At 34.7% G+C, this 26,189-nt stretch overlaps 4 protein-coding genes across 4 annotated transcripts in view; all 4 read right to left on the reverse strand.

The window, feature by feature from the left end:
* Window positions 1-1,298: 1,298 nt before the first annotated feature.
* LOC134853895 (ADP-ribosylation factor-like protein 2-binding protein) lies at window positions 1,299-6,603 on the reverse strand. Its single transcript, XM_063869858.1, has 2 exons — window positions 5,693-6,603; window positions 1,299-1,580 (listed from the first exon to the last, which is right to left on the reverse strand). The coding sequence occupies exons 1-2, from the start codon at window positions 6,303-6,305 to the stop codon at window positions 1,417-1,419; spliced, it is 777 nt and encodes a 258-aa protein (XP_063725928.1). The 5' UTR covers window positions 6,306-6,603; the 3' UTR covers window positions 1,299-1,416.
* Window positions 6,604-11,840: 5,237 nt separating this feature from the next.
* Window positions 11,841-14,572, reverse strand: LOC134853892 (DNA cross-link repair 1A protein-like). Its single transcript, XM_063869855.1, has 2 exons — window positions 13,339-14,572; window positions 11,841-12,553 (listed from the first exon to the last, which is right to left on the reverse strand). Exons 1-2 carry the CDS (start codon window positions 14,358-14,360, stop codon window positions 11,929-11,931), a joined length of 1,647 nt encoding a protein of 548 aa, XP_063725925.1. The 5' UTR covers window positions 14,361-14,572; the 3' UTR covers window positions 11,841-11,928.
* A 276-nt stretch (window positions 14,573-14,848) lies between these two features.
* LOC134853893 (uncharacterized) lies at window positions 14,849-16,413 on the reverse strand. The gene has a single exon (XM_063869856.1). The coding sequence runs from the start codon at window positions 16,409-16,411 to the stop codon at window positions 14,975-14,977; it is 1,437 nt and encodes a 478-aa protein (XP_063725926.1). The 5' UTR covers window positions 16,412-16,413; the 3' UTR covers window positions 14,849-14,974.
* Window positions 16,414-17,931: 1,518 nt separating this feature from the next.
* LOC134853891 (putative uncharacterized protein DDB_G0286901) overlaps window positions 17,932-26,189 on the reverse strand; it is a 33,264-nt gene continuing 25,006 nt past the window's right edge. Inside the window, exons 10-12 of the mRNA XM_063869854.1 lie at window positions 22,298-22,558; window positions 20,766-20,930; window positions 17,932-19,178 (exon numbers count right to left, since the gene is read on the reverse strand). Of these exons, the coding sequence (XP_063725924.1) occupies window positions 19,039-19,178; window positions 20,766-20,930; window positions 22,298-22,558 (566 nt within the window). The 3' untranslated portion in view covers window positions 17,932-19,038. The remainder of the gene's footprint in view (window positions 19,179-20,765; window positions 20,931-22,297; window positions 22,559-26,189) is intronic.

A 26,189-nucleotide genomic window follows, 5' to 3' on the forward strand; every position in this document is an offset into this window, starting at 1 on the left:
TTGCAATTTAGATAAAGAAGAGTTAAAAATTATTTTATTTGCAGGTTGATTAAATTAAAAACGAGATCTGCTTTTTGCTACGTTCCCTTGTTTGTATTTTTGACTTCACAATAAATTTGCTGATGAATACGTTTGGAAGGGTATCGTTCCGGAAAAAGTTTCATAGAGGCTTGTAGATTTAGATTTCAAGTAGTGTAGGAGAAATCTAACATATTATTCGTGTTTTGTTATAAAATATATATTTTTACAGATCTCAAATGCATTTCAAAAACTATGCAAAATGAAACAATAGTGAATAAAAAATCGTTTCTGAAGATATATCAAACCAACTTATAGATTTTAATTGAAAAATAATATATTTCAAGTTAGAGACAACAACGAACTTTAATCGATTTATATTCAATTTCGTAATTTGCAGTAGGCATTAGAACCGATTATCCTGACAACATTTCAGACAACAAAAATCTTCAAGAAAAACTGATTACATAAAAATGCATTAAAAATTTTTTCACCATAATAAAATCTATTAGATCTTTTTTTTTTCAGTATAAAAGTATGTTTTAATAGTTTTTTCCGTTCGTAAAACAAAATCGGATTTTTCAAACTCAAATGAGGGAAGATAGGCTGCATAGCAGGGGGAGCGGAAAAATCAAATACTTTTTACAATTTTTTTCGCTCTTAATTAAATTTAAAAAAGTGAGAAAAAACATGCAATTTTAGGAGCGCCAAAAATTTTACGAGCAGAACCATAAAATGAAGTTTGTGATTAAAAATCATTCTAATTTCATTCATGTGCGGATAATATCTTGTAGCCGAAAAAATTTTCCGTAAAATAGATAAAAAAAAGTGTAAGAGTGTTGGTTTCTGCTTCAAAAAGGCAAAAACTGAAAGTTTCTTTTTTTCTACTTTTTTTGCCACCAAAACGAAAAAAAAACTATTTTTACGAGCACAATTTTTTCTTCGGCTCCCTGTTAATTAGTACACTAAGGAAAGTTTCCTCACTTTTGGAAACGCTAATTTACATTTTCAAAATTTAAATATAAGGAGCGAATTGAAGAGACAATAGTACCAAGGCTAAACGCCGGCTTTTTAAAATTATAGCTCCATAGCAAAAAATAGCACCTATCCATCAAAGTTACAAAGTGGGGAGGGTCTTTAATTTGTTTTTACTAAAGTAGTTGTGGGTACAGTAGGGTTGAATGCCCTCAATCAAGCCCCAGTTTTATCTCCTTTTAATCAGTAGGATCCTGCTGTGAAAATGTGTGCAGGCATTATGGAAAAGGATTGGTCAATTAAGCTGTAAATGGAAACTATAATTCACACTCTTTTAAACATAACAGTATAAATTGTTGAAATGGTTTCAGTTGCAAGTGATCTCTTCGCTTTCAGAGGCCAGTGAAGTGGAGTTATCAGGGGTCAAAAAATGGGCGATCCATCCATGTATTGCACAGCAGGCGTAGTCTCGATATCCATTTGGTCTCCGTCACAACTCAAAGAGGCTTTTAGCTTCTCGGGTTCTTTTCTGCCTCTTGACGGAGAAGAGATGGGTTTACTACTTGCACTAGGTTCCAAAGGCGCACCTGAAAATTAAATTTAAGTTGATTTCCTTACTTTGCAATTAATTCAGTTCAAGCGGTAAACTGGGCCGTATTTACAAATACTTCGCCTTTTATTCATAAAAAACTATTTTAACGTGCAGAACTAATAATTCAATTATTTATTTAATGATTGAAACTTAATAACAAATATATGTAGCATTTCTTTGAAGAAGTAGTTCATAGGTTACAAAAGTTTATTCTCGATTTTTCAGCACTCAAAAAAAAACCTGTTGACAAACTCACCACACTGAAGATGAAAAAAAAGAATGAATAATTATGGGTAAAAATTCTAGAAACAGAAGAAGCATCCACAACTACACTTAATTTGAAAACATCAATTATCTTTTTTAAGTTTTGTTTGGTCTTAGTAAACTAGAAGAACTGCCGAATAGCCCAATTTTTCAACAAACTTTTCAGGTAAACAAATGTGCTGTCTATTTTTGATGATATTCGAGACAATGAGTTAGTGCTTGATCCGATTGCTTTCATGCAAAATTTTTAAGCAAAATTGAGAAAAAATGAGAAAACAAAGTTCAAACTGTTGTTTGTGGATAATTTCTCTTTTTTTACGGCAAAAACTAACCTGTTTTAAAAACTAACACACAAATACTAGAAAACCTATATCGTTATATTTGGTGGAGAACTAGCTCATGCTCATGGAGGCCAAAACATATATTATCAGGTTTGACACAGAAGCGAAGGAGAGCTTCGTATCACTTGCGATGCCATCAAAATAGCATTGCAAGCTAGCAGACAGAAGAAGAAGACGGAAGGAGAGCCACTAAGTCCAAAGAAAGCGGAAAAATTTTCGAAGAAAACACAGCTAAAAAAATTCAAAATATTGTCTGGAATAATGTTCCTTTTGCGAAACACACGTCCAGAAACATACGGCGTTTAATGAAAAATCAAAAACAATTATCGAGCAAAAATAAAAGTGCTGCCCTGAAAATTTTTGAATTATAAACTGTTCAGAGAGATTTTTTAACGTTTCGTGGATTGTGGAACATTCGACGGCGTTTAATGAAAATTCAAAAACAATTTTCGAGCAAAAATAAATTACTGTCATGAAAATCTTTGAATTTTAAACTCTTTTCCGAGAGATTTCTAACGTTTTGTGGATCCAAGGGAAAGCATACAATTTAGTGTTCCCTCGAACGGCCCAAAATAATGTTAGTATGCCAATAAAATATGAACCGAAATCATTTAGGCCGAAAAATCTTGAGCGAAAAAAAAACAAAAAAGGAATTATACGAAGTCAAGGTTAGTAGAATTACAAATTGCGTGAGTAAATGAAAGCATAAAAATCAACAAAAATGAAAACTGCATACAGCATTAAATTTCTGAGATGTGGCAACTAAGCCGATAAAACATACGCAGACAATTAATAGGCAGAAAATTTTTTTTAACTGCTTATTTCCGGTTAAAAAACAGGTCCTGCTCAAATCCGAGCCCAGGACCTTTGTAGTCCCAAGCATACTCATTGCCTTCAGACTACATGTGTCGGAGGCGCATAGAAATTTGAATTCATTATGAGCAGAGATACGAAATGATTCTGTTGAACAAGTTGCTAACACGAAAAAAGTCTAAATTCGATCGTAAGCGTAACAAAAAAATTGAAATAATTTTTGAAAATAAAAGAATTGGAAACTAAAAAATTTCCACTTCCTGGCGTAATATTAGACTGTCAAAGTATGTCCTGCGACATAAGCTGTGTGATTAATTATGATTGGTTATGCATCGAGTTCAAATTGAAATTTTTTTCCTGGATATGATTTGCCTGGATTAAAACATGAAGCAAATTAGGCATTTGCAGACAATCATTCAAAACCCGTTCACGACCTATTCTCTGTGTCGGAAAATCATCGGTGAAAGCGCACAGAGTTTAAAATGTCGTACTCAAAGTTCTATACGGGTATTGATTACCCCTCGCATAATTTTGACTAGCCATTTCAAAAATGAAAAAGTTACGCGGTCAGAAAAATAACAAACTGAACAAACAAGAAAAAAGTTTGTGCTATTACAACAATGATTTTGTAAAATGCTTTTAAAATAGAACATACAATTTTTAGGTTTTAAGCGATGAAATGAGCACATTTCTTATATACTTCTGTCACATTCTCTACAACTACTAATAAAAAACCGCCGATATTTTGACATATGATGGATGAAACTGTTTATTAGAATAACGCCGGATAAATAACATAAGAAGTTGTTTCAAGGTGTCCTTTCGCCAATCAACAAGAGGGCTTCAGTGAAGTGTTCTCAGTGCTAAAAAAATATACCCGTAAACAGTAGAAATGTTTGAAAGGATGCACTTGAAAGTATTTGTCGGAGAGCTAAGGATCTAAGCTAGGCCCTCACGTAATTTTCCTTTTTTATAAAAAAAAACTTAAAATTTAGCTGAGCTCTTTGACAGAAGTTGGCTGAAACATCAGCAATTTGTTGAGTAAAATAACGAAATTGCGTCAATTGAATTGAGTCAATTAAATTGCGTAGCTGAGTACTTTGTAATCCTTTTAAAGTAAGATGGAATCTTTATGAATGCCAAGCTTAGATTTCCAACAAAAGCCTTTAAGTCCAGTTTCAAACTACTTCTGCTGTTTACGGAGACTCTTTGGCGTTAAGAACACCTCTCTGACGACCTCTGATTAAATGCCCAAACGACGCCTTAAAAACAAGTTTTGACGGTTTTTACATGGCCATATTCTTAAGAAAATTTCATTCACTATAGTTCAAAGTCTCAACCGCGCATCTCTGGTAGTTGCAGAGATAACAAAACACCCATGACAAAAATTTCGTTAAATTTAATCGCCTGAAAACTAAACGATGCAACTTGCATGTCCCGTGTTGTATTTTGCAACCTTTTAAACTTGTCTCGCTTGAATGTATATACTATTTTACGCTCTAACTTTTTATGATAACGATAGATATTTTTTAGATATCGAGAACACCAATCTAATATGCATTTGTAGAAGACTTGCGTGCGGACTAATCAGGCTCTGACAAACATATTTGGAATTCATACTTGAAAATTTAAAACCCCTCAGTTCACAAAAAGTTTATGCTTATGTGAGGTAGGGGCGCAAAAAAAAGAACAGTTTTGTCAAAACTTTATGCTCTTTTCCAGTTTCTTACCCACTTGAAAAATTATAAGCTTAAGTTACTTCGTATGGCAATTTTCAAAAAGGTAATAAATGTTTCAAAAATCTTTTTAGGTCTTCACGCTCACACGTTTCACCGCTGTTTTACTGAGATTCACGTCAAAAGTCTTTTCAAATACATTTTCCGAAATAGAGAAGAAACCAAAGGATCGGTTAGCCAAATTAGATGTTTTGAAATAGTACCAAAGGGGGGACCCTTTGGGTCGGTAGAGGGTCGAATCCCTGAGTGGGGGGAGGCTCCCTCCTAAATCTGCCCCTGTATGATACGAACATCCTTTTGGAAGCTTGCATTTTATTTCTCGTGAATGCAAGCTTCGTAGAGTAAACCACATTGAACCCAGGCCCGCTAAGGGCTCTTTTCCAGTTCCTCCCCTTTGAATTTCAATTTTGAAAAGTCTATTTAACGTAGTCATAAAGCAATGACATTTTGCGTGGTGAACAAATCGACAATTCTGAACAGATTTGTTCTTCATACTTTAAAGCGTAACATCGCGCATTTAGCCGTAATAACACGTCAAACAAACTTAATACTCGGTATTTTGAAAGGGGGGAACTGGAAAAGAGCCCCGCTAAGGCATTTCTGTTCTAAGGTTCATTCACTTTAAAAAAAAAGAAGCAGGGTGTTCTTTTGTCATGATGGCTCTTTTTCCTCTTTTGCATATCTGACATTTTTTCTTCTATATCTTTTGCTTATTATGTTCGATTGTCATCTAAATTGGCATGCTGACTAATTGAGCCTTTCTATACGCATGTGGAGCTCATGATAAACCTTTGTCACATCATGAAAGTAATGCTTGAGGTGGGTGGACGTTGTGTTGTGTCTATTTCACAATTTGTCAGCTCTAACACGAGAACGCCTGAAACTTTTATTGTTACTGCTTTAAAGATCACTTCGGCAGACTTATTTTAGAAAACATGAGAGGGGGGACATACCTTGACATACGGGTCCAAAGTTGAGACCAAGTTTCTGAGCAAGAGTCTGGCCAGTGGATCTAGGCGTGGCCGGTTGTCCATTCACCAGCAACATATCTCCGAAATCCAGCGCAGTACCCTCCTGTTCACGCTTGTACTCCAAAACCATGCTTTTGAAGGTCAAAAAGTCGGTAAACGACAGGAAAATATTCATCAGTTCTTGTTCTATAACACTTTCATCTGCAGTTTGACGAGTTTTTAACTCGTCCAAAAATGAGTGCATGTTAAACTCAGGTAACACTTTTTTCAGCTCACTGTCCACGTATTTTTCAATTTTGTCGACGTATTCGTTAAAAATCTGCGTGTACTCCAATTTATTTTCCTCCGATTCCTCGAACTGCTTGTAATATTTGTCCATAAACTGCGACTGTAAATTTTGGAACGTCTCGCCCATAACTGTTTCTTCCAAACAGCCAATGATAATGTTGAAGTTATCCGAATCATCATTTTCCAGTAATATTTCTTCGGATTGAGGCAGTTGGTTATTTCCAGAATCCCCGTTTGGACCTACAATGTCCTCGTCGTTTAACTCCAATTCCAAGTCTAGTTTCAGAGTCTCGTCTCGATTCGTCATGTTATTGAATGACTGAAACTATACTCAATTGTACAAACGTATAAAAACTATATATTACGTTCTGGATACTATGGACAAGTTTGACTGTACTTTTAAAACCAACACGATATTATAGTGCCAGGTGAAACAAAATACTTTTTTGTTTTCAATTTTTTCAAGCTAAGAATATTTATTGAATGCTGCTGCATTTGAAGTGTATACAAATTTGTGTGCCGTTCAAGCATGCAAATATTAATTCACGTCTCACACGGTATAAAGCAAAGCTCTGATTCGGACTAAATTGTCAATGAAGAATCAGCGATTAAAATAATGTACGCTAAGTAAAACGCACGTGGTAAAAGAAATTTGCATGCAGAAAAAGAATATTTATTTAGACAGAAAATATCTGATTTCCAATATTAGCTGCTTCCCGAGTTCACCTCATCTAACTTGAAGTTTTGCTAAATTACAGTCTAGACATGTAATAGTGCAATTCGAAATCTATATCTTGTAAGCACCAATTGAAAACCTTTAGAGAATTTTACAAGATTTTGAACTTTGAGTTGGAATTTAAAGTCATTAAAACTATCTCAAGAAATCTACAACTCCAAAACTTTTAAAAACAATGTTTAATGAGCTTCATTTTGATGGAGTAAAACTGTCAATTTAAAGACTTTGGAATTTAAAGTCAAAAAAATTTTCTCAGGAAATCTATCACAACTCAAAACTTTTTAAAAAAAACTATGTTTTATGAGCTTCATTTTGATGGGGTAAAACCCTCAACTTAAAGGCTTTGGAATTCAAAGTCATTAAAATTATCTCAGGAAATCTATCACAACTCAAAACTTAAAAAAAAACAATGTTTTATGAGCTTCATTTTGATGGGCTAAAACCCTCAAACTTGTAGGGTAAAAATCATAAAATTTTACAAATCTCTTACAAAATGTCAGCGAAACTCAAAAACCTTAAAAAAATCTTACAATTTTGGCTTTGAATATGAAATAATTTTAAAAATTTACTCGTGAAGTGACTCAGTATTTAAATCGTAGTTTTGTCATTCTAAAACCTTGTTTTGTTAATATTTTCCGGTCAACACTTGGAAATATGTTTGATTTTTGGCACTCTTGTATTTTTGCACTCTTGTACTTTGGCACCAAACTGAGTTACGATCAAGAGAAGCGAAAAAAATTCTGTAATTGTGTCTGACCTCAATCGAAACACACAAAGTACTCCTTCAAATTGGCTTTTCAACTTGTTGCAAGCAAACAATTAATCACAAACCCGATGATAAATTCACTATAAATTTGAAAGAAGTCAATTCCAGAAACGATTCATTTCCGATAATCTGAATTTTTTCTATCCTGTTCTGCTGTTCTTCGGCACTCTTGAACGTCATCATTTCCGGTCTTTTTCAAATCCTGAAAACTAATTTGAAAATTTTGGTCGGCACTTAAACAATTCTTTTTTTCGGCACTCTTGTATTGAGCCATATAAGTTTATGAAAATTTGCAGGAGGATTGGGGCCAGCAGAATTTTAAAAAATCAAACAGAAAATTAAATCCAAATTTATGAAATTTTGCTCAAAAAATAGATTTTTAGAAATTGAGTCGTCAGATTTCTTAAATTTTCAAAACACTTTTAACGCTCTAGCACTACGGCACTCTTGAAGGCCTCAACTTATCTATTATTCTTATTGTAGTACAGTTGTACAAAAAATTCACACGAGCTAATGATTATCTAATAGTTAAAACAGTGGCCGGAAATCAGCAGAAAAGTTGTAGGGGAACATCAAGAGCAGCCGTGGCTGAGTGAGGCAAGGCAAGCGTCTCTCAACACTGAGTCCTGTTTTCGAATCCCACTTCGATCACGGTTGTTGGAGGGGTACCATTGTCATCCGCCTCCTCAAGGTGGGACCGGCTGTGGCAAAATGGATGACATCACCCCCCCCCCCCCACGGTTCGTCCTGCATAGTGCAATAAAAAAGAGCACAACTGAAAAATATTGCATTATACGAGATAATCGATAAAAACAAATTATTACACAGAGGCAAAGTTGCACTTCGCATACACAATCAAAAATATGGCCGATAACGCTACTGGAAACAATGAATGAGTAAAACTCTGAGTCTACAAAATTTCTTAAGTGACTCACGCCAATTATGAGTCTACATAAATGCTAAATGATGCAAGCCAATCATGCCGCATTAGCAATACCAGTCAATTCGAAAAAAACCTAAATGCCCCAATTTATAGAGCGGACGCATTTTAACTAGTATACAAAAAATTCATAAAACATCCGACCTTGCCCAGGTTCGAACCCTCTTATTTTGTTGCGGGCCTTTTTCCCTACCTCTAAGCTACAGATCCATGATACCTTCAAGCTAAAGTGTTAGTTGCAATGTTATAGTCTGTGTTAATGTCCTTAGCATTGGCTGTACTTAATAGATGGTTATTGATCAAAACGAACACTTCCAAACGCCAATATTTGCGATTTCGGTTGAAAAAAAAGATAGTTCATGCTGTCACACAAGTTTTGCTTGTGTAAAGATTCATCAACAAAAGAATGGGAAGAACAGGTTAAACAAGTTGAGTAAATTCATCAAGTTCCTTTTAATAAAACTTGATTTTAAAAAGTAAAATTTAGTCAACATATATACAATTTAATAACTTCATCTGTATCATGGATAATTCGAATGCTTGTTTCATTGAGTAGCACGAATAAATCAATATTTTCTAGCCCCAAACCCTTTCTTCTCTTAGACCTATCTGCGCATTGACCGATTACCGGGTTCAAAAGTAACTATTATTCGTCTACGAGCCAAAACTGACTCCAATTGTACTACAATTGTGCAAGGAGATTAATATATAAATGGGACATTCCAGCAGAGAGAAGTGCATGAGTTTCGATATCCAAAACATTTTTCAGATTGCAGCAAATGAAAAGTTTCTGGAAAAACTTGGCTTGTCAGATTTCTGCTGGACGCAACTTCTCGTTTGCCTAGAAATTAAAACAAAAATTGAGAAAAAACTATTTCTCATGAGAAATTGTTGTAGCATTTCTTTACTTGCTTAAGTTAGGAAGCCAATTAGGGCAGTAGTTTTTTGTTCAGGCTGATGCCAGAAAAGACAACAGAAAAATTTCGCTCTTGCCAGTGCTTGGTTTTTACAGCTTCCTTTGAAGAAAAATCAAAATAACAAAACGAAATTTTTAGGATAACTCTTAAGAGCCGTAGAAAGGCCTCGGTAGTTGCGTTTCAACTAAAATGACTATTCTTTTTTGGCTGTAACAGGAATAAGTTGATAACTTTTTCAAATTAGTTTAAATTCGTTTCAATTTCTGTGGATCAAAAAGAGTTGACGAAAAAATTGAAGTGAAGATTCAGCGACTCTGCAAAACAAGTTTTTGACCTGCAAAAACTTCTGATAACATTTGATAACGCTTGCCTACCGGCAAATTTCTAGAGAATGCCACAGTGAATAAGTCGCAAAATTAAAACATACAATTTTCTCTGAGCTAAAGGGTGTCATGTACAGGCAATGTTATTCTATAGGTAACAAATTCTTAGTGCTTGAAGTCACAAATTGGCCTCAGATTTCGTGAAAAACGGATTCATTGTTCATCATAAGGTTCAGTCCAAAAATCATTCAAAAAACAGAACGCCAACCATTTTAATCCTTAAAAATGCTAATAAATGAAAATTTTTCTACGAGAACTGCGAATGAAACATAACTTAAAACAGTAATGAGTCTACAAATTGATAAAAAAAATTGTTAAGAAGCAATAGTATTCTTAATGTTCCTGCGCTAATTGTTTGCACGTGCGAGCCTATGTTCTCGAAAAACTAACTGCTCTGGTTTCCCATGTAAATATATAAAGATTTTTATTTCATTTGTAGATCGGCTGCATTTTGAACTTCGAAAACTGAATGAAGAAAAAATCTTCGGTTTTTTGAAAAGACATTTAGAATCCGGTCGCAGTCAATTTCGCAGTAAACTTTTCAATTTTCGATTTCTAGAGACTTTCTCATTAAAAATCTCAAGTGAAATTATAAAAAAAATATCTTAATGAAAGTCTCCAAAACATATCAGACAGAATGCTGTAGCAGCCAAGCCTCTCAACAAGTGTTGTGAAAAAGTTCAAACAAGGTTAGATACAAAAGCCACAGTTCAACTGAGCAAAGCCTGTCTCAATGTTAAATGGAAGTTTTGTTTTGATTGGATAAAACTTTAATTAAACTACTGCGCAAAACAATATCAAAAATAATTTAGAATTGACTTACAACCCAAAAAAAAATTAATCCCAAATCAAAATTACCTAAATAATTTAAATTTTAACCAAAGCTCCCTCAAATATAAATTGAGTAGTTAATTTGAACTATTTTAATTGTAATTAACAAAATCTCAAATCAAAATTACCCAAAATTAATTAAACTTTTAACGAATGCTGCCTCAAATAAAAATTGGGTGATTCAATTGAATAATTTCATTTCAAATCAACGAAAGTTGCATCCAGGTCCCTTTAAAAAACAAACAAGATAAACTAATTGTTATTTCTGCGAACCACAGAGGATCTATCAGTAGGTCTCAACAATCCTGTGTAAGGATAGTCCGTGTTTTGCACTACTTACATAAATTCCAGGCAGTTATTCTTGCTGAGCAAATCTCGTTTCTACAGCTCAAGACCGTTTTTTGCGTCTAGCAGTTTCACGTGAATTTATTTCTGTAGCCGAAATGGGCGAGGCTGTCGTAGCACTGAAGCTCGAGATCCTTCAAACGCGCTATCATTTCCATGGCAGGGGATTGCCGTGACGTAGGATCGCACACTGGATCTGATTTTCTCCTCAAAGAACGCCTTACACTACGCTAAGTGCCTTTTGCCTTGTTTCGGACACAATTTCAGTTAGTTACATACTAAAAATTTAATTTGCAAGCCCCAAACGTATAGCAAACTATTATGAAACTGTACATTTACAGCTCAGTTCAGCTTGGGAGAAAACCCTAAAACGCTAAATTACATCATATAAATTGAGCCCAAAAAAGACCACAACGCTACTACAAAATCCAAAAAAACGATAAACGCAAAATTCATTTCTCAGGTGTAGTTTAGCAATCAAAATGTGAAGACCAAAACATAAATAACAAAGTGATGAAAACTTACCATGAGATATTTAAAAAGGGTTCATTTTCACAATAGTAAAAATCTCTTATTTTATGGAAGAACGAGTCCAAAGAGTCACGTGTAATTGTTCGCGCTTTAAGAAGACTATCTTTATCTAATTGTAAAAACTTATATAAACTGTCATATTTTCCATTTTTTTTGCTCTGGTAGTTAGCTTATTTCCGCTGCGAAGTTTTTCATAGTATTCTTTGTTTTTTTAGTATCTGCTATTTCCTGTTCACTTATGTATTTTATGAAGTGTTTTTAATATCACAAGTTTGCCCGGAATATGCTTCAAGCTCTCCCATTTTCTGAATCTGTTTCCAACTCTGCCACTCTAGCCCAGGCTCACTTTCTATTACTTGTAATTCATCTCAGGTTCATATCGTAAAAACTAACCCATCTAAAACAATCAAATTCCAGCAAGCTCGTATAAATACAAACAAATCAAACTAAATCAAATCATTTTCTATTAGTGTCAAACAGTTCAATCTTTCAGCCACGATTGAATATAATTCTGCATTTCTTTGTAGTTGTGTCCAACTGTCGGTATGACTTCTTTCGGTTTCAAAAACTGAACAAACTGCTTCAATTCTTCGAAGCTCGAGTGTTCACTGTAAGGAACCGAATAAATACTAATATTTCCTTGCTCTGACGACGGGTGTAAGCTGTCCTCTAAACTAAACCCTTTGCTCTGCGACCATCCCGTAGGTATGAACCCTACCACGTGACTAAATCTACGAGAACCTGTTAATTTCGTACTGAGGTATCTTAAATTTTGCACTTTAATTTCTTGCATTGGTTTTACTACAATCATCGCTAATTTCGATCGCAACTCAACACGTTGAGAAATTTCAGGCCAGTCGAAGCAATTCAAAATATCGAATTTCGGTTTATCGACTGAGATTTTTGCATCTAACACTTCGGCAACTTTTAAAAACAATCTCTCTTTACCGATTGTGTAGGAGCCGAAAACGAACAAAATATTGTTCTTTCCTCTTTTCTCGACCAATGACAGAACCAATTCGGCCACTTTGTTCACAATTTCAACCTGAGAAGGAAACGCGTAAGTAGGGTTTAAGTAGGTCGTGTCCAGAAACAAAGTCGCCATTCTATCATGTCCAAAAGCGATGAGCATTTTGAGTTTTACTCATTACATCTGAATTTCCGTAACATCTGACAAACGAAAATTTTTCCTATGAAAATATTGTATCCCTCAAAATTTGATTTTCGGTTTCTGTCAATTGCCAACGAGACAAGAAAGGTCCTTGCATTAGAAAACTCAGCTTGTTTCTGAATAAAGACACGTGCGGCGCAATACAAGCTAATTTATAACAGTTCAATTTGAGAATTCCAGAAAAAGAGCAGCTATCAGTAACTAAATTTACTGTGCAAAAAAAAAAACATTGTAAAATTTTATAGTAACCTTGACCATCTCCTAGGGTTGAGTTGTTTGTCAAATTTTAGGGGCCATCAGCCAAAAATTTCATAGGGTAGCAATGAGTATTATACTAAAGCCTTTTCAAAATTATTTGGATTCAAAAAAGATCTCAAAAGTGCCGAAAAAAGCTGGTGTAACTTTTTTGTCATTTGACTCATTTTTCAGCTATGGAAACAGATGAGAACAGTGGAAGTCACAGCTAGACTGATATCACAATTGAGTTCAACTTTCAGTCTCTCAGTGCTTCTTTTTAGAGCTGATTTTCAATCCCCTTCAACAAAAATGTAAATAGTCGTCAATCAACAATAAAAATTTTTAAGAAATACTATTTTTCTCAATTTCTTTCTATGTCAATTTTTTATGGTCGGAACATTCTGCGCATAATTGTACAGTATCCGGATATTCATGTTTTAAAAAAAATTACCAGCTTTTTTAATAAAAAAAAACGCTCATCACCGAGTGCGATACGGCTCCAGATTTGTCCACAGCTCGGAGCAACTCTCACTCGCTCTGAAATCTCCAGTGTGCAGGTAAATTACAAAATCACTCAGAATAAACAGAAACATGCAAGATCCAGGACAGTGATTTGCATCTAATAACAAAACCTCAATTCCATTCACAGCCGTCAAGGTATTCATCGGCAGAACAACTAATTTATGCTCTGGCAAACCAAGTTTCAGCTTACAAAGTTTGGCTGTTATTTCGTTGCAGTATACTTTGCCAGTGAAGTTTTTGTTCAGTCCCATGTAATGGTCGTAATGGAAATGCGACAGAAAGTAAGCTGATATTTTGTCGATTCTCCCGTACGAAAAGGCGTCCACTACAAAATTTGTGTTTGGTATTCGCTTAAAAAACGGACACTTTTTCATTCCGTTTTCAATTCCCGACATATCATTGGAAAATCGGCATTGCTTTACTTTTTTCGCATGCGAGGCAACCATTGGTTGTGGTTTCAATATTAAGGATTTCGCGTCCCGTTTTTTATTCGCTAAATCTGATTCAGTATTCAGAGTTATTTCGGTTTTCTTATGACAAGATGGACTATCCGTTCTAATTGAAGCCTCTAGTGTTTTATCCTGACAACCTGATTCAAATTCGGATATTGGCGAGTAACAGATTTCATCATCAATATTCAAATCGCAAACCTCATTTTTTTCTAATTTCCGAGCTTTTCCATAAATCAACCTAGCATTCTCAGAGGTGTTTTTAATGTTCGATTTACTGGTTGGTTTTTTCTCAATTTTCGTCTTGATTTCATCCTCTTCCTCGTCACTACTCAGACTGACAATTTCTGAAGTCGTTTTAACATGTGTTTTCTTTATCGCAACAGCTGTGTGAAAACCTTTTATCTTCGTCGTCTTTTCCTTCTGAAACGCACTTCCTCCACCGAAAAAAGCATGGATTGATTTTTGCTTCGGTTTCTTGGCTGAGCTAGAAATTTTGGCTGGAGTTGAACCCACTGCTTTCCGTTTATTCATTGAAAATTCAATTCATCTAAAACTGCCAGGTATTTTTTAAGACTCAACTAACGTTTGGAGTGCACACCCTGACTTTTTGTTGAGTTTTTCTTAACGCTTAGTTAATACTCCATGTACATTACCACTTTTTCCTGCTCTTCTCTTTGAAAATTGTTATGTCAGTAAGAAACGAGGCCGAAAAAAGTTAGGGCCCATGTGATCAATTTCTCCCCTTAATAGACCAACTAAACAAACTCCCCCCTAATTGGCAAATTCAAGCCGTAAGGCCGGCATGTACTATGCTAAAATCTGATTGGCTGAAAAATTATACTTTTAACAAAGTGAAATCTCTCCTTGGTCCAGTTTGAGATTGTTCACTTGGTCCAACTCTTTTTTTGTTTTTATTTTAAACTAATTTGTTTTTAATAAGTTTCTGTGTTAACTAAGAAGTCAAGTCGAACCGCGAAAAATCAAATTTGAGCGTGAAAACTTGTTCACGAAAAAAAAACTTAAATAACCTTTATTTCGTTCAAACACACTTAATAATTCTCATTGTTTCAGAAACGCTGTCATCAACCGTTTATTTACTGCACTATATTTATTTATAGCATATTGCACGTTCAAGAACAGACCAATCACAAGTCTGCGTATCTTTGGGAGAAAGACTTCCATGACTTCTCCTGGAACTGCTGAGCTATTCCTATCGGAGTGTCACTTTTCACAATAGCTCTGCCAACAATTATGACGTCAGCTAGCTGTTGCGTAATCGCCTGCTCAACAGTTACGTAATTCTGATCTCCACCATCGGTCGATTCTTCGAGTGAAACTCCAGGCATGAACTTCAAAAACTGTTCAGTGTCTGCCGTGAACAAATCCTTCTTGCGGAAAACAAATCCTGAAACCAGATTCGGGATTTGAGCCGACAATTCAATCGTCTTTTTGGTGTAATCATCGGTGATCAAGTTATTGGATGAGCTCATTTGCGCTACAAAAATCAAACTGGGAACTGCTACTCCTAAACTTGATTTTTCAGCATGTAGAGCTTGAATCATTCCACTACCAGAAATAGCGTGAGCAGTTACAAAATCAGCCCATCTTGAAATACTAAATGGCCCATTCATCAATTGCAGTTTGAAAGTATTTCCGATATCTGAAAACTTCCTGTCTTCCATAACCAGAAAATTGTGCTTCTTTGAAAGCTCCAAAATATTCGCGATGAACTTTTCAGCTCCAAAGGTGAATATATCTTCTAATATATCGACATGAGTCTTAACTGCACAAATAAAAGGTCCAACTTGATCAATCATTCTCAACACATTTTCGCAAGATGTCAAATCGGCCGATAAACAAAGATTAGTTTTCTTCTCAACTATAATCTGCAATAACTTTTTGTTATGATCACATTTGAAACCTTCAATTCGCTTGGCTAGAAGATCCGCTACTTTTTCATTTTCAATGCTAACCACTTTTTTCAACGACACGAAATCTTGCAAAATTTTTAATTGTTCAGTTGGTAACTTAAAAGTTGAACTTGAACTCACGTAATCGACTATATCTTCCATGGTAATTAGAGATATAACTCTAATTCCAGTTTTCGCTAAAGTTTCCGTAGCTCCTTGCTGTCTATCGATAAACACGATAGCATCTTTTACAACTAAACCTTCCGACCTCAAAACTTCCGCAGTTTCAGCTACAGATGACCCTGTAGTCACTACATCTTCAACGATCAGACATTCCTCGCCTGGTTTAAAAATGCCTTCAAGAAGTTTCTTCGTACCGTAGTTTTTAGCCTCCTTTCGGCGTAAAACCATCGGAATCGAGTGTTTGATTGAATAATGCGTTGCTATCGGCAAAGCCGTATAGGGAACTCCACAGATCCGTTCACCATACTTACCGTCAAAGATTTTTTCATATTTGGCGAAAAGAGAGTCCGAGATCTCAGTCATGAAGTGCGGATAACTTATAAGTACTCGCAGATCACAATACAAGGGTGACTTTTGCCCACTTTTTAGAGTAAAGTCGCCAAATTTCAAACATCCAATATTTATCAGTTCTTCAATCAAATGCTTCATTTTGTCTAAAAAAAGAACATTAACAAGTTTTTAATTAATGTTGAGAGACAGAAAAGTTAAACTTGTTTGTTACTCAAAAATTAGATTTAGAGAATTTTCAGCCATGTTTCTAACTGAGAATTCAGAAAAAAGTCAAAAGAAATGAACTGAACGTGAAAAGAAATTGAAAGTCAAACGAATGAGTATTTAATCAAGAACAAAAAATTTTTCATTAAAACCACAGGACCCAAATAAGTCTTCGATTTGTTCATTGACACCTAAAAAATTGACAGGTAAAACAACAAACGATATCTTATCAATGACAGTATTTCAATGTTTTTTTTTACTGTTATGTCAATTTTTAGGTGTCAATGAACAAAGTGAAGACTTCTTTTTGGGTCCTGTGATTTTAATGAAAAAATTTTGTTCTTGCTCAAATGTTCATCAGTTTGACTTTTGATTTAGTTTTGAAAACTACTTCAAGGTTGTAAATGTCAAGAAACGTAGTGATGACACTTATATAGGTCAAGATATTTTTATATAGGTCAAGATATTTTTTTTTTTTGGTCTTAAAATTTGTTTAGGCTCAAAATTGATTTTTCGGGGTTTGATTTTAATTCTTTTTAAATTCAGTTCATTTTTTTTGTTAAAAGGGAGGCAAACTCCACGATCGAACAGCGAAAGTGTACATAAAACAAAAAAGGTGAATGATGAAAAAGTGTTAATGATAAAACTTGAATTTCTTACGAGATCTTGCAGTTTCAAGAATCATTTAGGATCGACCTTTTTTCATAAGCTAAACTAATTACTGGAGTATAGGTGATATTTTATATTCCGCTGAGAAATATTACGCGCAATCGACATTCTTTTTCACCAAATGAATTTGGATGGAACAAATTTGAAGCATTTTTCTAAGTAAAAACAAACACAACTTAAAAAATACAAAAGTTTATTGACACTCAATCACAAGTGTTGCTAGGTTGAGATGGCAAATGGTTAAGTTGGAAGGGATTAAGAAGGAAAGGGGTAGAATGTACTGTGATCAACCTTTCTTGGGAGCCATCATTTCCAAATATCTAACCACTAGCATGCATTAGAATGTACCTCCGCGCTCACGTACTTTCAAATAAGAAGACGTTTTTAAAGATCAATTGATTTGCAAATAATAATTCATCGCAATCACAGTATGTATAAATTTAACAAGAGTAGTAGCAAAATATATTTTATCTCAGAGAAAATAGAAGAGAAGACAACTCAAACGGAGTCGAAGATGCCAAGGCAGCGAAAGGATATCAAGTACTTTTAAGTACACTTTGAGCAGAAACAGAATTCGTCTTACAAGTTACACTCATCGATTTTTTTTTACTTTTCCTACTTACTTTTCCTAATAACGAATCTCAACCTCAATTTAGAGATAATCCAATGGTTAAGAAAACTTTTACAATATTCAATTTTTACGTTCTGAATATTTCAAACTCAATGAAGTTGCCGAAAAGAAACAAACAGATAATTTTGAAAATGGATATTTTGTGACAAATCGTTATTTGCCGATACCACTTTCATATGTTTCAAATACATGAGTGCAAGCGAGAAAGACGAAACCAGGTTTTTTTACTGACCGACAGAAATCACTAAGTGGCACTAAATAACATGGTTATCAACATGAAAAGAAACGCTACATATACAGAAGCATATTTATCTGGTAAATGGAAGGCTATGTATAAAGCGAGGACATAACACTACAGTATTATTTAAAAAAATTAACCTAATTTAGCGACCTTGCCTCACAGAGGCAGACGACACAAATCGAACACAATGAATGTGAGCAGAAGAAGCTAAAGTTCAAAAATCTTTACTGAACTCAACAGTTTTTTTTGCTGGTTTTTAGAAATTTACGCCAGAAATGGTGCTATATACTTCACATTTAGCAATCTGAACTGAACTGTTTTTTCGCGAGCTTTTTTGAAATTAAAGAAAGAAATGGTTCTAAAACTTCACGAATAGTTTTAGTTTCAGCTCAACTCCGAGATGGAGTATTACCATGTGTGTCGATTAGAATGTCCAGCTTTTAATTAAAAAAATGCATTAATTTCATTTTTCAAAATGGTTTAAGAAATTGTATGCCTTTAATTGCCATTTTGAAGATGAAAACAATTAAGGAAAAGTTGATCAATTTAGACAAGTGTTCAATTGATTTAGTAAAACAAATAGTTTGGGAATTCAGTGAGCCTTTATGCCAACTGTTCTTCCGTCCAATTATCCGCTCTGTTAAGTCCAACATTTATTTCTAACAAACACACATGCTAATCGGTACACTGACAATCAACAATATCCACTTCAACATCTAGATTTTATCTTTAGAAACTGTATGTCTGATTTTCGAATACTATAAATGACGATGGAATGACTCAACGTTTGAACCGAACAATAATTAATGTAACCGTCTTTTCATATCATCCAGTTTTATGGAACTCCACAGCCAAGGCTGAAACGGAAAAATGAGAACTTCTAATACCGGCATTTAACTTATAATTCATGCAGCATAAATAAATCAGGAGGTTGACAGCCGGTAACTTAATTTATTCATAATCGTAGCAGCCAATGAGCACCGGTATAGTACAAGCAGCACTGTCTTTTGGAGCAGCAGTCTAATGGAATATAGGAAGTCCTCCCCCTTCGTTCATGATGCTCATGGCATCCATCGAGGCCATATCGTGGACACCCAGTTGAAGACCATTACTTCCTCCGCTTACATTCCCACTATCTTCATTGGACTGGTTGATTCCGCCTGTAACAACATTTTTGTTTATTTAAGGGCTCATACGCTGCTGGTTTAGTTAACCGAACTAAACTCATTAACTGTAAAAAAAAATGCATTTTTCTTATATTGACTTGATTTCAGCCAAAAATGATGAAGACAAGACTTGCATAAAGTTTTTGCAGAATTGGTATGTTGCAAATTTTGTGAAAATCGGGCTCAAAATTTTGCCCCAAACATGACTATTTTTGGTTTTTTAGGCGATCAAATTACGCCAAAACTATTGGTTCAATTGCTGACAAAACTATTTCAAAGTCAGCCTCTTATGTAGACCAACAAAGTTTACACAGAGGCGACGTTGCACTTCGCATACATAAGAAAATATATGATCAATAACGCTACTGGGAAAAACTGAATGAGTAAAACTTCGAGAAAATTTTCTTAGGCGACGCACGCCAATTATGAGTCTACATAATTGCTAAGTTAGGCGAATCAATTATGACGCATTAGCAGTACCAGTCAAGGAGAAAAAAAAATGAAATTTACCAACTAACATGCCTCAATTTATAGAGCGGACGTATTTCAAATAGCATACAAAAAATTCATATAAAACATCTGACCCTGCCCAGGTCGAACCCTCTTATTTTGCTGCTGGCCTCCTTCTCCACCTCTACGCTACAGATCCATGATACTTTGAGTTAAATTGCTATTTGTAATTTAATAGTCTGTTAATATCCTTAGCATTGACTGTACTTAATAGCTGGTGGATCAAAATGAACACTTTCAAAATGAACACATTTTGTCGCAACAATTGCATCGCAACAACATTTGCGACTTAGGTAGGAAAAAAAAAGAAAGTTCACACTAAAACGCAAGCTATGCTTGTGTAAAAACAAATTGAACCGTAGTAATTCCGCTAAAAAACTTATGCAAGTTTTGCTTTCATCATTTTTTTGAACTAAAACCAAGCCAAATTGAAAAAAAAAAAAACGCAATTGAATTTTCAAGTTTTACTAGTTTTTTTCCGGATAATTTAAATCAGCACAGCAGTACTGTAGGTTGGGCAAGATCGGAGGGCGGTATCTCGAGTAACCACATGTAATAGACAAAAGCCTTCCGGTTCTCCAGCCTTTGAATCAAGATAGGAAATATATCCTTCTACTTAATAAATTTAAAGACGTTATTTTGAAGATCTTTCCGTTTACATATAAATAATTTGTTTTTTTTTCAATCTACATTTTTGCATCATTGAGCAAATACACACTTTTCCTTAAAATTTACGGCCAAAATTACATTTTTCATTCACAACTGCAGTAATAAAAATATCTGTTTCGTAGCTCAAAAAAACCATCTTTGTTTGCGAGTATGCACGGCAACATGCAGCTCAACTAAATTTTACAGTGATTGTGAATATATTAAATTCGATACAATTTTGAAAGATTGTTTTTTCGAAATTTAGGGCGGCTTTTATTTGAGGGCGTCTCTCTTCTATTAAATGAATTGATGTCTTTAATTCTGGCAGCTATCTTTCGAGAAAATATTCGATAAAGGAGCCAAAAGACAAAAAAAATAACAAATAACAAAAAAACTACTACATAACACAATAGTGAGGATTACTTTGATTGTTTGATATTGTTGCTTGGGTTCCATAAATGCTGTAATCATCTATCAGTTTGTGAAGGAACTCGTCTTCGTCTGTGTCCATAGATGAAATCATTGTTAGATTATTATTAAAGCTGTTGCAATCCACACTGCTGTTCATACCTTCCATTGCTGACTCTCCTAAAGCAAAAAATCGAGATCATTAGGAACGAACCAACTTCACAAACTGGACTAGTTTCTTGTCATTGCTAATTCACTCTTGGCTAGCTGTTTATGACTATGTGAGGACTTCATCAACTGTTTTAATTTTACAACTTAAGGTTAAATCTAAATGATTCAATATTCACACTAAATTCGTCTTAAGAAATAAAAAGCTTAAGCTCGTTTTTTTCGACACGGGAAAGATTTTTAACATCAATCGAATCATGACAAAAAGATGTAAATTGATTAAAAAAAGATGTAAAATGATAAAAACACTCAACTTTATTTAATTGCTCAACCTGACTTTGCGAGAAAATCAGGAAAACTGAATTAGCCAATAGACAGTTGGAAAACAGTCAATGAACGCAAGTAAACAGAAAAAAAAATACTTTTTTTTTTGAAAAATCGATTTTTTTGAAAAATTTTTGAATTTCAAAGAAAAACATATGACCTTACAGCTCTTTGATTTTCTAGAACAATGATTCATAATTTTTTGATGAAACTAACCCAATTTGAGAAAACTGGAATATTTTTTTTTCGCCTAAGCTACTTTCAAAGCAACTTGAAATTTTTTCCATCTGAAAAAGCAAATACTTTCAACAATCAGCACCTAACAGTCCTAAGAGCTCGAAATTAATAAAAGACCCCTTCTGTTCTCAGAAAAAAGCGAGAAGATGATTGTCATCACCATGAAATTGAGCCAACAAATGCGTAAAAAAGCAACACATTCGTCAACCCAACCCCACTACAAATTAGCATGGCATTTTTCATCACAGAACAGAAATAAAAATTTTACAAAGAGGCGCAGCTGTACTTTGCAATCACAAGCAACAAAACACCAAAATAGCGTTTAAACAGAGGCAAAGCTAACGGCAGGAGAGAAAAGAGGCGAAAAAAAGCAAAATAGCTGAAAAAAGTCTTTCAAAAGCTCTAAAAAGGTTTAAAAAAAGCCTTGAAAAAACATCTGCTATGCATCAGAATCGAAACCCCAGCCGGGAGATTGCGACTCTTACATACTCGCATCCACTCTATGGTCACTGGACAATCAGCACATACTGGCCATTGATAATGCAGATAAACAGAAGCAATTAAATTAATAGATGCTACTTAGGAAAAAAAGGATTCTTAATATAACTTTATGCTCGTTTGTGTAAAAAGGTTACATAAAAATAATACTGACTTTAAAAAAAAAATGGCCCGTACCAGAATTAAATCACTGGCTTCAAGCATCCAATCCAAGTCGACTGCCGTACACAACCATGCTACTGACCTGACGCTCAAGAAAACGAAAAAGTAACCGAAAAATAATTCGGCAGGTAATTCTTGACTAAACTAACAGAACTTACCAGAGACGACAAGTGACTCGATTAGACACCCTCCAATAGATGGACATGAGCTATCCACTTGCTCGTTTGCATGTTTGGAATTTTCTGTTTGATTCGAAGGCTGAAGTTGGTTCACTCCATAAGGCTGTATTGTTCGTTCTAACATCTGTTGTTGCTGATGTTGTTGTTGGATGTACTCCATCGATACGATGACTGAGCTTTGGTTATTTTCTCGCTGCGGAGCTTCGAGACCGCCACGACCAGATCTTGACTGGATATAACCTACACAATGTGAAATTTGTAGCTTTTCATCGAGACAGCGACGGTTTGAATCCAAGCAGGCCCCTTTTCATCTCGATGATTTACTTGAGGGGATGCTTATCGGAAAAACTCAGCTGCTTTGGTAGACAGCTAGAAGTGATAGAAAATGATATAATAATAACTCCATGCAGAGGCGTGGCTGCACATCGCAAACAATGTCTATAGGAAAGAGTTCGACTTCAAAAATGAGAATTTTCAAAAAAAAAATTTTTCAAAATTTTGGATTTTTTGAACACCAGCTGCAAGACGCTACTTAGAGCACAAAGTGATGTATACAGCATACAGTAACGCATTATTTAGAATAAATAGAATGGCTCGGATCAAATTGGAACTAAAATGCTGAGCTGGATTAAAATGCTGCTTACGCGTTAATTGGACTAAGCATATCGAGCGTTAATTATCACCAAATAGGCAGTTTCAAGCCCTCTTGACTTTGCGAAAAATGATCACAGGTGAAATATTTTTTCAAAATTTGAATTTGAGCTCAAGACACTAATTCCTTTCAGCTCATATACAAAAACATAGCCAACTGACAGTTGGAAAAGATTAATGGAAAGGAAAAAAAAAACACTGATTTTATTGAAAAACAAAAAAATTTCTGCAGATTTTTTAAATCCCTAAATGGCGCTAAAAAACTTCGAAAACTAATGAAGAGCACAATTTAAAATTACATGGCTTGACTATGCTTACCTTTCTTTTGACAAGCCAATTATACGCCTCTGTTAGCTCGCTTTATTCGCACCAAATAGATTGAAAAATCGTTTTTATCGACACTGAGAATTTTTTTCAAAAAATTTCTTGAATGTCATTTGAATCACAACTAAAAGGGCTTTATTATGATGTATCACTCGAACCGGTCCATTGGTTATTTGTGGTACCTAATTTTGCGTGAAAAACAAAAAGTACAAAAATTTTTAATGGTCGGAACAAAAACCGGATCGGTAGATCGGAAAAAATGCATTTATAATTACTTCAGTTCATTCATAGTTACTTGATAAAAATAATGAAGAGCAAACTTAGCAGATACGAAAGGCTGAAATAATCGAAAGTCTGAAATTTTCAGTTTCTACAAAAAAAACAGGTGTCGACTAAAATCAAACTTCTGGAATTCGTCGTCTCAAGCATGGGTGTTACCACAGCCCCAAATGCAAAGAACACTCCTTGAAATTATAAAGAAAACAGCTTCCAAAAAATTTTACTGAACAGCATGAAAAAGAAATTAAAAGTTGTAAAACAAATAGGCAAAACTGCTGGGAACTCAATCAGATGCCCAAAACCGGAATACGCTGGAATATTTTTAAATTTGAGTTAAAAATGCCCAAAGCTTAGATAAATTTGGTGCTCGGACAATTTTCTCTTACAAAAAAAACGATACTGGCCAGATTCGAACCATTGATCTCTGTCTTTATAGGCAGCTCCATTAGCTCTTTGCCACATGCGCGAATTAACGTCTGACCTTCGATCTGAAAATCTACATTCTGATTTCATTTCATAACACTTATATGCTCATATCAAAAGAAAAGTCAAATCTAAGCAAACAAATTGAAAATTATAATTTTTCAAGAAAAAAATCCGATACAATTTCGAAAAAGCACTACAATAGCAAAACTAGCTGTGATAGGAACCATTAGTTTAACTTAAACTAGGAAAAAACTGAACCTATCAGCCCACGTCATGTATTCTTCAGTGAAACTGTAACATAAGTTGTTAACCTGAAAAAAAGGCTAAGATTTGATCTGCTAGCGCTAACTAATCGTAAGCGTGATAAGCTAGGTCAAAAGTAACTACAGAATTCAGCTGGAAAATGTGAAACTAAAATTGCTCGGTTCTCTGACTTCAGCTTTAACCTGGAGCTCTAACTTTTGTAATATTTGCATTTTTATTATTGGAGAGCGTAATTGGCCTTTCCACAAAGCTAAACGCGGCTATTAGAATGAATTTGATCACAGAGGCAAAGCGGAGCGTTGTACCACTTGCGATACAACACAATCATAAAAACATGTCGAAACAATGTCAAAAAAAATGAAAAATGTTGAGAAAAACTAGGTGAACCAAAACTTTAGTATAACTCGATGAAGGACACCTAGGGCCCAGCTAAAACCGGATATACGTGTTTGATATTTTTTGAATTTGTTATACTGATGCGGGACGAAATGCATAACTTCAAAAATTAGACTTTTCCCAAAACTTTAGTTGTTTCTCTACTAAAATTAGTGAGACGAGTGAAACGTGTGAGATTTTGGAATGTTCCCCACCATAACATTTCTCTTACAAAAAAGTAAAAACTAGCCGCATCTGCAGGAAAAATTCAAAAACTTGACTTTCCTAAATCCGTAACTTTTTCTGCGAAAAGCAGATGGTGTCCCGTAAATTATAGAAGATTCCCAAAATCGGGTTCCTCGATTGAACACTTAACCTGAGAATTGTCACGGTAATGTTCGAGTAAAGTCTCAAAACTTCCAAAAAGCGGTCAAAGTTTGAAGGCCATAACTTTTTTCAAAACAAACTGGGCGTAGAAATTTACAAAGATAAGCTTCCAACAACCTGTTGTGTCGATTAAACCTAAGATATCAGATTTGGCATGATAGTTATCGAGAAAAGTTCAGAAAAAAACGTCAACTAATCAGATAGTTCTCATTTCCGAGAATCATAGCTTCTTGTTTGAAAAAAATTTGCGCGAAGCCGCTTGTGCAGAAGAAATTCACCCAACATGTTATTTCGACTGAACCCAAAAACCCAGGTTTGGCAGTGTAGTTCTCCCGAAAAGTCCAAAATTTTCAAAACACGGTCAAAAGTAAAAAAAATGACTTTACCGAGGACAATAACTTTTTGCGTAAAAAAGCTTGTGAGCAGCCGCTAACGCAGGGGAGCTTCGCACTACCCGTTATGACCAATGAACCCACATCTTCTGTTTTGATAGGTTAGTTTTCAAAAAGACTTGAAAACGGTCAAAAATATCACAAAATTCACCTTTCCGAGGGCCACATTTTCATGTTTAAAAAAGTTTAGGTAAAGACGCTTTCTAAATCCGGTCCAGTCATTGAAACAAAAAAAAACTCTCAGATTTGATAGGTTAGTTTTTGAGAAAAAATCAAAAAAATCGGTCAAATATTTCCACTTTTTCGAAGACTTAGACAAAATGGTAAAGCAAAAAGAGACCAGGGGAGAATGCAAGCACACAAGGGTGTAGGCGGTCTTTCTATGAATAACCCTTTTTTGAAAATTGGTAAAAGGGTTATTGCGAAAAAAACTAAATTTTTTGCGAAGAGTTATAAAATTTTCCATAGCGTAAGAATATATAAAACCAATCGCATACATTTTCATAAAACATGTTTTTTAAAAAAAAACGAGCCAAAAATGCCAAGCACGGCATTCGAAATTCAAAGTAGCAACTCGAAAAAATTACGAAGCTGAAACAAGCCTGACAATCTTTGAGCAGAGACCAGTTAGGCCGAAAAAAACTCATTTTTTAAGACAGGCGAAGCGGAGCTTTTTTTGTTTTAACACAAACAAAAAAGCAAAAAAGGAAAATTTTTGAAAAAAAGATCAAATATACTTTCATATGTCTCAAAAGGAGTTCATTCCAGGCAAT

Source organism: Symsagittifera roscoffensis, chromosome 9 (genome assembly GCF_963678635.1).
Source record: "Symsagittifera roscoffensis chromosome 9, txSymRosc1.1, whole genome shotgun sequence".
Taxonomy (NCBI): Eukaryota; Metazoa; Xenacoelomorpha; order Acoela; family Convolutidae; genus Symsagittifera; species Symsagittifera roscoffensis.